Source organism: Dama dama, chromosome 1 (genome assembly GCF_033118175.1).
Source record: "Dama dama isolate Ldn47 chromosome 1, ASM3311817v1, whole genome shotgun sequence".
NCBI lineage: Eukaryota > Metazoa > Chordata > Mammalia > Artiodactyla > Cervidae > Dama > Dama dama.
The window spans coordinates 17808032-17823726 of record NC_083681.1 but is presented as its reverse complement, the minus strand read 5'-3'; the positions used below and the strand labels follow the sequence as shown (position 1 = coordinate 17823726).

Below are 15695 nucleotides of genomic sequence, written 5' to 3'. Positions count from 1 at the left end.
TATCACCTCACACCTGTCAGAATGGCCATCATCAAAAAATCTACAAACAATAAATGCTGGAGAGGGTATGAAGAGAAGGCAACCCTCCTGCATTGTTAGTGGGAATGTAAATTGGCACAGCCACTATGGAAGACAGTGCAGAGATTCCTTAAAAAACTAGGAATAAAGCTATCATATGAAAAAAAAAAAAAAAAGAAACTATCATATGACCCAGCAATCCCACTACTGGGCATATACCCTGAGAAAAGCAGAATCAAAAAAGACACATGTACCCCAACGTTCATTGCAGCACTATTTACAATAGCTAGGACATGGAGGCAACCTAGATGTCCACTGACAGATGAAAGGATATAGAAGCTATAGTACATAAACACAATGGAATATTACTCAGCCATAAAAAGGAATGCATTTGAGTCCATTCTAGTGAGGTGGACGAACTCAGAACCTATTACACAGAGTGAACTAAGTCAGAAAAACAAACATCATATATTAATGCATATATATGAAATCTAGATAGATGGTACTGATGAATCTATTTGCAGGACAGCAGTGGAGACACAGACATAGAAAACAGACTTGTGGACAGGGTAGGGGGAAAGGAGAGGGTGGGACAGATGGGGAGAGTAGCATGGAAATACACTACCATACGTAAAATAGATACCCAGTGGTAATTTGCTCTTCAACTCAGGAACTCAAACTGGGGTCTCTGACAACCTAGAGAGGTGGCATGGCGTGAGAGGTGGGAGGGAGGCTGAAGAGGGAGAAAACATGTATGCCTATGGCTGATTCACGTTGATGTGTGGCAGAAACCAAGACAATAATATAAAGCAAGCATCCTTCAATCAAAAATAAATTTAGTAAAAAGTAAATAAAATCATACACCTTGGCATGCAAATTATTTACTAAATAAAGCATACATTTAAGACTTCTAAAAGCCTCCAGTAGGGAGGGCATTGTTCACAACTATCTCTCTTTAAATATCCTTTTTACAGAGTTTAAAGCATCTTTAGATGACTTTACTATATCACAGTGAATTCCTGAGTATCAAAATAAGGACTAGTCTGTACTTTTTTTTTAGCATACTTTTTCCTATATTACTTTGGTATTGACAACCTTTTTTTTTTTTTTTCATTTATTTTTATTAGTTGGAGAATAATTACTTTACAATATTGTAGTGGTTTTTGCCATACATTGACATGAATCAGCCATGGATTTACATGTGTTCCCCATCCCTTTGGGTCTGTCCCTAATTTATAAATAATGAGACAATATAACAACAACTAGCTTCTAAGTCAACAAAGGAAAATCAATAGCAAAAATGTTGATGTCTACAAATAGTTCTTTCCCATTACTGAGGGTATAAACCACTCTGGAATGCGCACATTTCCAGGGAGTCCTAGGGAAGAAGCAATGGAAAAATGGATGACAGAGGCATAACTGGTCCTCTGCAACAATCTTTCTCCGTCTCTTCAGGTTTCTCTTTTTATACCATGCCAGTCATCAGTCTCAAACTTTAACCCGAAGAGCCAGTAAATGGTCAAACTAGAGTTTATACCAAGGCAATAGAGATGGTCATTTTGAAAGGACAAAAAAATTGCTACTCTGATCATATTTTCTGACCTATGACTTTAAAAGTTTTTTATGACAGGTGAACTATAAGCACATTCATATGAGTGAACAAACAATTCTAGTCTCTACCGTGTGTGTGTACTAGCTGCCCAGTCTTGTCTGACTCTTTGCAACCCCATGGACTGCAGCCTGCCAGGCTCCGCTGTCCATGGAATTCTCCAGGCAAGAATACAGGAGTGGGTTGCCATGCCTTTCTCCAGGGGATCTTCCTGACCCAGGGATCAAACCTGGGTCTCCTGAATTAGCAAGCAGATTCTTTACCATTTGAGTCACAAAGTAAGACCCAGTCTCTACTATACTCTCTAACATGTTAAGACAGTGAGAGAAATATATATTCCCCAATTTCAACCCACCAATACTCTAAGCAGACTACCCAAAGCTGGTAAATATAAATCATAGATTTGTAAAACTGTCCTCTGGCATCCACAGAGAACAGTACCAGGAAACAACATTTTTCTTTAGTTGAAACTCTATTTCTCCATGCTAAACCCTCAACTCAAAACAGGTTCCTTTTCTTTATGGTGCTTTTCTTTCCAACGAGTTAATCAGTTCTTACCTTTGCATAATCATCACACAAGAGATTTTAAATGTAATTTCTTAAAAAGGTAAGATCTAAGCAAACCAAGATTAATCCATACTTCAGTGACTTGTTAAAAATAAAGCTTTCATTGAATACAACTAGTAAAGCTGCTATCTTTGTCTTTAGTCTTTATTTCAAGAATTATGAAAGGACATTATTCAAGAGAACAGCTACAGCTTAGGCACATGCCAGCATCTAGTGAACAGGTCACAGTCATTTACAAGATTGTGTTTTATACATTTTGAGAACTACCCATCATTGCTTACAGGGAAAAAAATCAGATTTAATATCTCTGTTTTAGAAAAATCTAATGGTAATGAAAATCTAAACCCTGTTACACAGTCCCCTTCTAAATTATACTTACTTATTTAAAAACTACCCCTTCCCTAATGTCATCAGGCAGCATACTGCCTATGCTGTTTTCACTCACTAACTTGATCTACCTCATGGCAAATTCTGAAAGGCAACTAAACTGAGCCAGGCCTCCAGTATCACCTGTGTGTGTTGCACTCAGTCGCTTCAGTCATGTCTGGCTTTTTGCAACGCTATGGACTGTAGCCCGCCAGGCTCTTCTGTCCATGGGATTCTCCAGGCAAGAATACTGGAGAGGGTTGCCATGCCCTCCTCCAGGGGATCTTCCAGGCCAGGGATCAAGCCTGCATCTCTTATGCCTCCTGCACTGGCGGGCAGATTCTTTACCACTAGTGCCATCTAGGAAGCCCCAACAGTGTCGGTGACACTGGTGGTTATTGCAACAAATTATCTAACTAAAATTTCTTGTAGGAATTATGCACACTTATATGCAAGTTATAGTTAGAAAGAGTCTTTAGTAATTCTTACATATTCTTCACCTTGTACACCTTTTACTCCCTCTAATATCAATTGTCAAAGTGGGGAGCATAAGGAAAGGAAAGGAGATGTGAGGTTCAGTCAATCATTTAGAACTGGCAAGTAAAGACCATTTTTTCAAACAATAAACTTCACTTGGCCAAGATTCTGATGCATTCCTCATAGTGGGACACCATCTCACCCCGTTCATTCAAAAATCACAATGCATCAAAAGCAATTCATATTGCTTATGAGAGAGTCCTGGGAAATACAGAATCGGGAAACTATAAATAGTTCTTGGGTGATACCCAATCCCATCCCACTCTCAACCTTTATCTTCAATAATAATGTTTGTCTGGGTAGCATTTCACCCATGTAGTTGCACTAAGATTGACGTAAGTAAATCTTTGGCCTTCCTTTCCACTGCCCAATACTGTCTTGGACAAGCCACTTAGAACTATATGCTCCCCTCACAAAACTTTCATATTCTTATGATAATATTTTATGTTTAAGAAAGTTACCTAGGAAGAAAATGTAGTCAATGTGTAGCTGTAGTCCCAATTTGCCTGTTAAAGCTAGGTGTGCCTCTGGAAGTCACACATGTTTAGAAAACTCTGGTAAACTCATGAGCTGAGGTCACCTGAAATCTGTTTGTAGGAGGGACTCAGATGTCTCCAGGGAAAGCATTTACCCTAAAGGGAAAGAAAGGGAAGCAAGTTTTCCCTAGTCTACAAAATCTGATTCTGAAAGAGAGGTGATTCTGAGTTTTGTATGGAGTCAGTCACTAAGATTTGCTGTCCCCCACTACCACTCCCCACCACGCCAAGGATTTCTGTCTGAGTCATAAGGCAAAAAGAAGATGCAAAAAACATCGAAAGAGGTATATTTCCCCCCAAAAAAACTCTGTAAGATATTAGAGCAAAAGGTACTCCTGCTATGTTATCTACTTTGCATATAACAATATGTAGCTCCCACACACCAAGAACTGCAGATCACAAGATAGTACATCTCACTTATGGTACCTTATGGCCTCATGAATCAGTGCAGTATGAGTAATCCTTATCATGGTGGGAGCATCTAAAAACAGGCCTCTATCATAAATATTAGTATTTTCAAGATAGACACTCCTCAACAAGCAGGACACAGAGACTTCCATGGATGGCCTGCTTCACTGCCTTGGAGTTGCAGAACCTACTATGAGTACATGTGATCCACCCTCCAGCACCAAGCAGGCTTTCCAGAAATAATGAAATAATAATAATAATAAAGCAAAGGCTTTGAGAAAAGAGGAAGATCTCCAGTTTCAACTGAGCTAGAGCCAGAGAAATATGGATTACAGGAGGCTAATAATACTAACATATGAGTATCTAGAAAAGTTTACCTGGAATGTGTTTTTAAAATAATGTTTTTCAATCTCCAAGTAAATGGCATGCAGGTAGTTTTCATTTAAACATCATCAGAAGTATTGAAATTAAATCACTTAAAGACAAGGTCCTGGTCTCAGTTCACGATAGTCTTCAAACCTCCCTTTAGTGAAACTGAAACACTCTTTTCCTTTCCTCTTCTCCCCTCACTCATTCTCTCTCAATCTTATAAATATATAGTTACTATACCGAGTACATTAGCAGTACACTGAAGAATTCCTGAGACCTCTTCAATGTCCTCTTTGTTGGAATGGTCTGCATAGGAGCATCTGTTAGAGATATTGTAGAAATTCTTTTCTGTATCCCTATAACTAAGAAGAAAACAAAATTAGCATATGGAGAAATTTTTTAAAGCCTCTGAAAATGCATTCGTATACATACACACAAGCATATGTAGTTTATACTCTTGGCTTGATGATATTTGGAAATCACTGAAGCTTTAAAACATAATTACTGACATAACTCACCATTAATATCAGCATAAGGAATGTGGACCTGGAACTGGAAGCAATTATTAATAAGAAAACAAACGTGTAAAAAAAATAGTGAGAACCAGAAAATATATCAGATTGTACAGCTAATGTTTCTTTAATTGAGTTCTCCGCAGCCACTGGCAATTTGTTTCTACAATGAATTTTCCTGGAAAAAGAATAACTAACCATGATAATTTGCATTGGCATAACTGTATTGAAAGTAAACACATCTTAACTTCTATCACAGTCAAGAAGATAGAAGTATGGTGCATGGATAACAAGCAAACAAAGTGTTTGGTATCTGACAGAATTTGAATCACAGTCTTACCTTTATCTGTGAGACTTTGGGCAATTTATCTAATCTCTGTTAGTCTAACTTTCCTCCTTATAAAATGGGAGGTAACTCCTAGATTTCTTATGAGGACTGAAAGACAAAATGCCTGCATTGACTGAAACTTTTCCAATTTCCTTTCAATTAAAGCTAAGGCACCAAAGCTGGAGAAAATAGTGGTCAGGGTCAAATGCCCTAATGTTCCAAAAGAGTAGCCAAGACCAGACATCGCCTTCAGAAATTAAGAAGTGACTAAATGTCACTATTACCTCACCACCAGCATACAAAAGCAAAGGAATAGAACAATTTGAAAGAAAATAATCAGAAGAGTGAGTTATAATAATTAGGAGAGTACAGCTATTCTCCCCATCACACCCCCATACAAACACAAGTAAAAGAGAGAAGGAGAATGTTCCCTGCAGAAACCCAGTTGGTGAAAGAGGGATCCACTCTGATAGAGACTGAGGGTTAAGTATCTCATACCTCATTATATATCTGCTGAGGTAGTGGAATTTCTGAACATCCTGTTATATCTGAATAGAAGAAGGAGATTCCAAAGAGACTTATGCAGGGAAAATAGGGCCAAACTGGGATTGGCCTACAGTCCTACCATTTGATAAGGTAAAAACACATGAGTTTCTCATGGGTTAGGGAAATACCACTAGAGAGAGGTTTGCTGGGGGTGTCCCATCCTTTTGCTTTCCCAATCTAGAAGCTGCAGCTAGGGGCAGGGATACCACTAGCAAGACTGTGGAATGAAATCCACAGAGCCAAGAGCCAGGGAATCTGAAGCAGTAAAGGCAGAGCCTGTATACGTATCTCGCTGAGGGCATCACAGCCAAGAGAGGATTATTAAAACCACCAGTGAAATAAACAAAGATTCTACTATATTCCATTTTATTCATGCCTCTCCAGGTGGCTCAGTGGTAAAGAATACAGGAGACACATGTTTGATCCCTGGATATGGACGATCCCCTAGAGGGGATCTGGCAACCCACTCCAGTATTCTTGCCTGGAAAATCCCATGGACAAAGGAACCTGGCAGGCTACAGTCCATAGAAACACAAAGAGTCGGGCATGACTGAGTGACTAAGTACGATATAAGACATCAGAAGAGAAAAGGAATCAGAAAGGATTGGCCTAAAGCAGAGGATTCAAAAATACATGACATCACCTCTACATTGGATTCCAAGTTTCTCAGGCCAAGGCCTGACCCAGGCAGAGGGGGACAGAGAATTAGATAGGATATGAGACTGAAGACTTGATTTGGTCTGGAGTGGACTTTATATTCCCTGAAATTACTTGGAAAACAGAGCAATCTTCTCCCAATTTAGTATCAAAGAGGGCTTATTCTAGCATGTTTGAAATGACTGGAGAGAAAAAGATAAAAGGGCTTAATGTTTGTACACCTCACTAAGATTAGACTCCAAAAAACCAGTTAAGCAAAATGCTTACTACAGTTTCTAGAATGCAGGAATTACTCACTAAAAGGTGGAATGGGGAGCATAGTCATTAAGTACAGACAAAAACAGGTTGATTTTTAAATCAAACTCCACCATTTTAATGAGTGACTTTAAACAAAATATTTATTCTCACAATCTCAATTTCCTCATCTGGAAAAAAATATATATATGAACCTAATACAATGATCCTATGAATTAGATTGTTAGTATTAAATAAAATACAAAATACAAAGCACCCATTTGTGTGTGCTTAGTCATGTCCAACTCTTTGTGATCCTATGGACTGTAGCCCACCAGGTTCCTTAGCCCATGGGATTTTCCAGGCAAGAATACTGGAGTGGGTTGCCATTTCCTTCTCCAGGGATCTTCCCAACCCGGGGATTGAACCTATGCCTCCTGCATTGGCAGGTGGATTTGTTACCACTGAGCCACCTGGGAAGCCAATAAAGCACTCCGTATGTTACTCCAAAAACAGACAGCAATCAATAAATATTATCTTTTATTTAACTTATTGTTTTTATTCAGTAAGATACATTGTCTATGTAAATACATCAAAAAGAAGCTAGATGACTTTTTAGATAAAATAATTTACAGCCACAAAATCTGACCATGACAAACTTATGGTATTGATATAATATTAAGTAATATCACTGAAGTTTGTTAAACAAAATAATCAGGGTTAACTCACCCTTACTTTCACTTCTAATATTCTACAGAAATCACTGTAGCTTAATCTTTATTCAAGGGAAGAGAAGAGTTGACTCATTAGAAAAGACCCTGATTCTGAGAAAGATTGAGGGTAGGAAAAGGGGGCAAGAGAGGATGAGATGGTTGGATAGCATCAACTCAATGGACATGAGTTTGAGCAAACTCCAGGAGATAGTGGAGGACAGGGAAGTCTGGTGTGCTGCAGTCCCTGGGGTCATAAAGAGTCAGACATGATGAGTGACTGAAAAAAAACAATCCACTATATACATACCTCTGTGTACATACCATTAAGGTACAACATATTAATTTATTCACACTTCTCCACTCCCAGACCCCAACAAAAACTGTTAGTTCTTCCTACATACCAAGCATTTACAAAGATACAATTACATATAATAGAAATAAACAAGATAAATAACAAAATAAATAAATAATTATATAAGTCAATGATAAGCACTATAAAAAGAGTTAATACAGAATAATGTAGTAGAAAATCCTTGGGGTAGAGATTGAGGTAGGGGATTGAGGACTACTTCAGATTGATTGTCATATCTTCCTCAGGATATGAGATTTAAACACAGACTTACCTGTATAAAGAATAATCCATGCAAACATTTGAGGATAGAGCATTCCAGGAATATGAAATTGTATGTGCAAAAGCCTTGAGGCTAAGCAAACTTGGCATAATAGAGAAACAAACAGCAGGCTGGAAATGGCTGGAGTAGATGGAAACGTGGGAAGTAGAGTACTATGAAATCAGAGGTAAGCAGAGGCCCAGATCACAGGAAGAGCTCAGATTTTATTCTATCACAGTACATTACTGTATGGTTTTTAATGGATTTCAAACATGATCCCTGAACCAGTTGCATCAGCAGTATCTGGGAACTCCTTAGAAATATCAATTCTTGAGCCCCAGGGCAATGTGGGAACACTGGATTCGATCCCTGAATCAGAAAGATCCCCTAGAAAAGGAAATGGCAACCCACTCCAGTACTCTTACTTGGAGAATTCCATGGACAGGGGACCCTGGCGGGCTGCAGTCCATGAAGTCACAAGGAGACAGACACGACTGATTGACTAACATTTTCACTTTCAGACATGCTTAATCAGAAACTAGAGGAGTAGAAATCAGAAAACTATTAACAGAGTGGAACCTCTCTCTCAGAGATGATGGTGACAGTGTAGATCAAGAGGTGAAGATTTATTACACTGCATGAATAAATTATTTAAGCACTTATTCTCCCAACTTGAATGATGTCTATGAATAAATAAATGAACAAATGAATGAATAAGTTAAGGCATAGAATAAATGTTTAACGATAAAGTCACTGAAGTACTGAGAGGTTATTTTACTTCCTAACAAGAGCCTCCATCAGCTACTCCCTCCCAATCCTCCATCTGTCTGATCCTTTGAACAGCTGCTCACTGCATTCAAGCCTAGGTCTCACAGGCTAAAAAAGCCTTAGAGAGTTCCTATGGGCTACTGGTATTTTAAAAATTCGTTAAGGAGCAAGATTATACAATCCTAGAGCTCTGATAAATGGCACAGATCCAAAGGCAGAATACCAAAACAGAGAAACAGAAGGCTAGGAAGGTTAGCAATTAGAGGCTGAACTAAACGTTAAAAAGAAGATGGTTAGCTCCTACTCTCTGTTATCCACTGTGATTCCTCATCCCAATCCAAGGCACCTAAAAACTGAATTACTTCAGCTGCCTAGACTAGCTTTAGGCAAAGCACAATTTCAGAAATTAGGGAGGGAGATTGGTTCAAGACGATGGAATAGAAGGACATGTGCTCATCTTCTCCTGCAAGAGCACCAAAATGGCTGTTTAACAACCATTGACAGGAGAATGCTGGAACCCACACACAAAAAAGATATTCCATATCCAAAAGCAAAGAAGAAGCTACAACCAGATGGTAGGAGGAATGCAAACACAATAAAATCAAGCCCTATATTTGCCAAGTAGGCGATCAACAATCTCAAGAACAATAATACCGAGGAAGTTCTCCCACTGGTGTGAAGGTTCTGTGCCTCCTGTCAGGATTCCCAGCCTGGGATATCTGGCAAACAGACTGGGAATCCTCAGGGAATTTGACTTTGAAGACAAGTGGGATTTGATTACAGGACTTCCAAAGGGCTGGGGGAAATAGAGACTCCACTCTTGGAGGGCACGAACAAAACCTTGTGTGCACTAGGACCCAGGGGAAAGGAACACAACAGGAGACTGAGCCAGACCAACCTGAGAGTGTCTGAGGACCTCCGGCAGAGGCATGGGCCGGAAGTGGCCTGCCACGGGGACAGGCGCACTGGCAGCAGCAGCCCTGGGAGATGCATCCTGGCGTAAGTCCTCACCGAGGTTGCCATGAGCCCTACCATAAAGCCTCCAGAATCCAGAACTGGGTGGCCTCAGGTCAAACAACTAACAGGGAGGGAGTGCAGCCCCACCTATCAGAAGACAATAGGATTAAAGCTTTATTGAGCAAGGTCCTGCCCACCAGAGAAGGACCCCCACAGACTTCCACCCAGCCAACCCTCCCATCAGGAAGCTTGCACAAGCCTCTTATCCTCATCCACCAGAGGGCAGACAGAAAAAAGAAGAACTACAAACCCACAGTCTAAGGAACTAATGCCACAATCACAGAAAGCTAACCAAAATGAAAAGAAATAGAATTATGATAGAATTATATGTCCCAGATGAAGGAAAAAGATAAATCCCCAGAAAAACAACTAAATGAAGTGGAGATAGGCAACTTTCCAGAAAAAGTATTTAGATTAATGATAGTGAAGATGATCTAGGATCTCTGAAAAGAGTGGAGTAGATGCAAGAAATGTTTACCAAACATTTCTAAAGAACAAAGAAACAGATAAACATTACACTGCTGCTGCTGCTGCTGCAAAGTCGCTTCAGTCGTGTCCGACTCTGTGCAACCCCATAGACGGCAGCCCACCAGGCTGCCCTGTCCCTGGGATTCTCCAGGCAAGAACACTGGAGTGGGTTGCCATTTCCTTCTTCAATGCATGAAAGTGAAAAGTGAAAGGGAAGTCACTCAGTTGTGTCCGACTCTTCGCGACCCCATGGACTGCAGCCTACCAGGCTCCTCCATCCATGGGATTTTCCAGGCAAGAGTACAGGAGTGGGTGGCCATTGCCTTCTCCAAACAATACACTAGAAGGAATCAAAAGCAGAATAACTGAAGCAGAAGAATGGATAATGGACCTGGAGAATGGTGGAAATCACTGCTACAAAACAGAATATAGAAAAAAGAATGAAAAGAAATGAAGACAGCCTAAGAGAATTCTGGGACATTAAACACACCAACATTCACATTATAAAGGTCCCAGAAGGAGAAGATAGAGAGAAAGAACCTGAGAAAATAATTGAAGAGATAATAGTTTAAAACTTCCCCAAAAGAGAAGAAACAGTTAACCAATTCAAGGAAGGGCAGAGAGTTCCAGGCAGGATAAATCCGAGGAACACAGCAAAACACATAGTAATCAAAGTGACAAAAATTAAATAAAGACAAATTTAGAATATTAAAAAAAAAAAAACAAGAGAAAAAGACAAATAACACAAAAGAGAAATCCCAGGAGGTTATCTCAAGCTGATTTCTCAATGGAAAGTCTACAAGCCAGAAGGGAATGGCATGATATACTCCAAGTGATGAAAGGGAAGAAACTACAACCAAGACTACTCTATCAAACAAGACTCTCAATAAGATTTGATGGAGAAATAAAAGCTTTGCAGACATGCAAAAGTTAATTCAGCACCACTAAAACAGTTTTACAATAAATGCTAAAGGAACTTCTCTAGGCAGTAAACACAAAAGAAGAAAAGGTTCTACAAAAAGTAAACCCAAAACAATTAACAAAATTCTAAAAGGATTATACATATCAATAATTTCCTTAAATACAAATGGATTAAATGCACCAACCAAAAGACATAGATTGGCTGGATGGATATAAAAACAAGACCCATATATATGTTGTCTACAAGAGACCCACCTCAGACCTATGCACACTTATAGACTAAAAATAACAGGATGGGAGAAGGTATTTCATGTAAATGGAAATCATAAGAAGGCTGAAGTAGCAATACTCAGATTAGACAAAATAGACTTTAAAACCAAAACTATTATAAGAGACAAAGAAGGATACTACATAATAATCAAAGGTTCAATTCAAGAAGATGTAACAATTATAAATATATATGCACCCAACATAGGAACACCTCAATATGTAAGAAAATACAAACATAAAGGTAGAAATCAACAGTAACACAGTACCAGTGGATGACTTTAATACCCCCACATTCATGAATGGACAGATCATCCAGGCAGAAATCAATAAGGAAATACAGGCCTTAAGTGACACTTTAGACAAGTTGGACTTAGTTGATATGTATAGAACATTCCATCCAAAAGCAGCAGACTACACATTCCTCTCAAGTGCACATGGAACATTCTCCAGGGCTGACCACATGCTGGGCCACAAGGCTAGCCTATGCAATTTTAAGAAAACTGAAATCATATCAAGCATTTTTTCTGATCACAATACTATGAGATTAGAAATAAGCTAAAGGAAAAAAAAAAAACTCTAAGATTAAACACAAACATGTGCTGGCTAAATAATATGTTACTAAACAACCATTGGATGACTGAAGAAATCAAATAAGAATTTAAAAATCCCTAGAGAAAAAAGAAAATGAAAGTCCAACAGTCGAAAACTTACAGGATGCAGCAAAAGTAGTACTAAGAGGAAAATTTATAGAAATACAATCTTATGGCAAGAAACAAGAAAAATCTCAAATAAACAACCTAACCTTAAATCTGAAACAATTAGAAAAAGAAGAACAAAAATAAAGTTAAAAATCAGCAGAAGGAAGGAAATCATAAAGATCAGAGAAAATAAATGAAATAGAAACAAAGAAAACAAAATCAATGAAACTAAAATCTGGTTCTTCGAAAAAATAAAATTGATAAACCTTTAGTTAGACTCATCAAGAAAAAAAGGGAGAGGACACAAATCAGTAAAATTAGAAAGAAAAAAGGAGAGGTTACAATTGACTCCACAGCAATACAAAAGATTACCAGAAACTACTATGAACAACTGTATGCCAATAAAATGGACAATCTGGAAGAAATAGACAATTCTTAGAAAGTATAGTCTCCCTAGACTGAACCAGGAAGAAATAGAAAATATGAACAGACCAATCACAAGCACTGAAATGGAAACTGTGATTAAAAACCTCCCCCAAAACAAAATTTCAGGATCTGACAGCTTCACAGGCAAATTTTATCAAGTATTTAGATAATAGGGAACACTGAAAATTTAGATAAGAGGAAACACTGACCCTTCTGAAATTGTTATACAAAAAACGCACAGAGGAAGGAAAGCTTGCCAACTTATTTTATGAGGCCACCATCACGCTGATACCAAAACCAAACAAAGACACCACACAAAAAAATTTACAGGCCAATATCACTGATGAACATAGATGCAAAAATCCTCAACAAAATACTAGCAATTCATATTCAACAGTACATTTAAAAGATCATACACCAAGATCAAGTGGGATTCAACCCAGGGATGCAAGAATATTTCAACATCCACAAGTTAATCCATGTAATACACCCATTAACAAACTGAAGAATAAAAACCATATGATCATCTCAATAGATGCATAAAAAGCTTTTGACGAAATTTAGCACCCATTATGAAAACTCTCCAGAAATTGGGTTAAGGGTATAAACCTCAACACAAAAAAGGCTATATATGACAAACCTACAGCTATCCTACACCATTCATACTCAATGGTGAAAAGGTGAAAGCAATCCTTCTAAGATGAGGAACAAGGATGTCAATCTCACCCCTTTTATTTAACATAGATTTGGAAGTCCTAGCTACAGCAATGAGAGAAGAAAAAGAAGTAAAGGGAATACAAATTGGAAAAGAAGAAGTTAAACTGTCACTGTTTGCAGATGACATTTTAGTATACATAGAAGACCCTAAAGATGCTACCAGAAAACTACTAGAACTCATCAATGAATTTGGTAAAGCTGTAGGTTACAAAATTAACACACAGAAATCAGTTGCATTTCTATAGACTAAGAACAAAAGATCAGAAAGAGGCATTCAATAAGCAATTCCATTTACCACTACATCAAAAAGAATAAAATACCTAGGAATAAATCGACCTAATCAGACAAAAGACCTGTACTCCAAAAACTATAAGACGCTGATGAAAGAAACTGAAGAAGTCATAAACAGATGGAAAGATATACCATGTTTTTGGATTGGAATAATCAATATTGTCAAAATGCCTATACTGCCCAAGGCAATCTACAGAGTCAGTGCAATCCTGATCCAATTACCAATAGCATCCAGTATTCTTGCTTGGAGAATTTCATGGACAGAGGAGCCTGGTGTGCTACAGTCTATGGGATCGCAAAGAGTCAGACACAACTTAGCAACTAACACTTCCACTTTCAGAACAACAACAACAAAAAAATCTCAAAATTTGTATGGGGACACAAAAGACCGAGAATATTCAAAGCAATCCTGAAAAAGAAAAACAGAGCTGGAGGAATCAGGTTCCCTGACTTCAGACTATACTACAGTTATCAAAGCAGTATGCCCCTAGCATAGAGATAGATACACAGATCAGTGGGACAGGACAGAAAGCCCAGAAATAAGCCAGGCACCCGTGGTCAATTACACCGTGACAAAGGAGGCAGGACCACACAATGCTGCAAAGACAGTCTCTTCAGCAAACGGTGCTGGGAAAATTGGACAAGCACATGTGAAAAAAATGAAATTAGATCATTCCTTAACCCCATACACAAAAATAAGCCCAAAATGGATTAAAGACCTAAATGTGAGACCAGACACTATAAAACTCCTAGAGGAAAACATAGGTAGGACACTCCCTAACAAAACTCACAACTTTATCTTTTTCGATCCACCTCCCAGAATAATGGAAATAAAAGCAAAAATAAACAAAGGGGACCTACTTAAACTCAAAAGCTCTTGCACAGCAAAGGAAACAATAAACAAAGCAAAAAGACAACCCACAGATTGGGAGAAAATCTTTGAAAATGATTTGACCAATAAGGGATAGGTCTCCAAAATTTACAAACAGCTTATGATGCTTAATAGCATCAAAGCAAACAACCCATTCAAAAAATGGGCAGAAGACCTAAATAGACATTTCTCCAGAGGACAAACAGATGGACAATAGGCACACGAAAAGATAGTCAACATCATTTGTTATTAGGGCTTCCCTGTTGACTCAGATGGTAAAGAATCTGCCTGCAATGCGGGAGACCTGGGTTCAATTTCTGGGTTGGGAAGATCCCCAACCAATAGAACTGAATGGCCACCCACTCCAGTATACTTGCCTGGAGAATTCCATGGACAGGGGACCCTGGCAGACTACAGTCCACAGGTTCACAAAGAGTCAGACGCAACTGAGTGGTTTTCACGCTAGTTATTAGAGAAATGCAAATTAAAACTACAATGAGATATCACCTCACACCAGTTAGAATGGCTATCATCAAAAAAAAAAGAAAAACTCACAAACAAATGCTGGATAGGCTGTGCAGAGAAGGAAACCCTCCTACACTGTTGATGGGAATGTAAATTGGTACAGTCTCTATGGAGGACAGTAAGGAGGTTCCTTAAAAAACTAAAAGTAGCACAAACACATGACCCTGCAATCCCACTCCCGGGCGTATATCTGGAGAAAAACACGATCCTAAAGGATACATGCACCCCAGTGTTCATTACACCACTGTTGACAATATCGAAGACATGGAATAAACCTAAATGTCCACTAACAGAGTAATGGATAAAGAAGAAGTGGTATATACACTTGACAGAATATTACTCAGTCATTAAAAAGAATGAAATAATTCCATTTGCAGCAACATGGATGTACCTACAGTGTAACACTGAGTGAAGTATGTCAGACAGAGGAGAAATATCACATGACATCCCTTATATGTGGAATCTAAAAGAAATGATACAAAATGAACTTACAAAACAGAAAGAGACTCATAGACTTAGAAAACACACTTATGGTTGCCAGAGGAAAGGGATAGTTAAGGGCTTTGGGAAGGTCAAGTACACACTGCTATCTTTGAAATGGATAACCAACAGAGACCTAATGTATAGCACATGGAACTCTGTTCAGTGTTATGTGCCAGCCTGGATGGGAGTGGCATTTGGTGGAGAATGGATACATGTATGTGTATGATTG

At 38.5% G+C, this 15695-nt stretch overlaps 1 protein-coding gene across 1 annotated transcript in view; it reads right to left on the bottom strand.

Moving 5' to 3' along the window:
* The window catches only part of GUCY1A2 (guanylate cyclase 1 soluble subunit alpha 2), a 431015-nt gene that overhangs the window by 345592 nt on the left and 69728 nt on the right, over positions 1–15695 (bottom strand). Inside the window, exon 3 of the mRNA XM_061125587.1 lies at positions 4651–4772. Within this exon, the coding sequence (XP_060981570.1) occupies positions 4651–4772 (122 nt within the window). The remainder of the gene's footprint in view (positions 1–4650; positions 4773–15695) is intronic.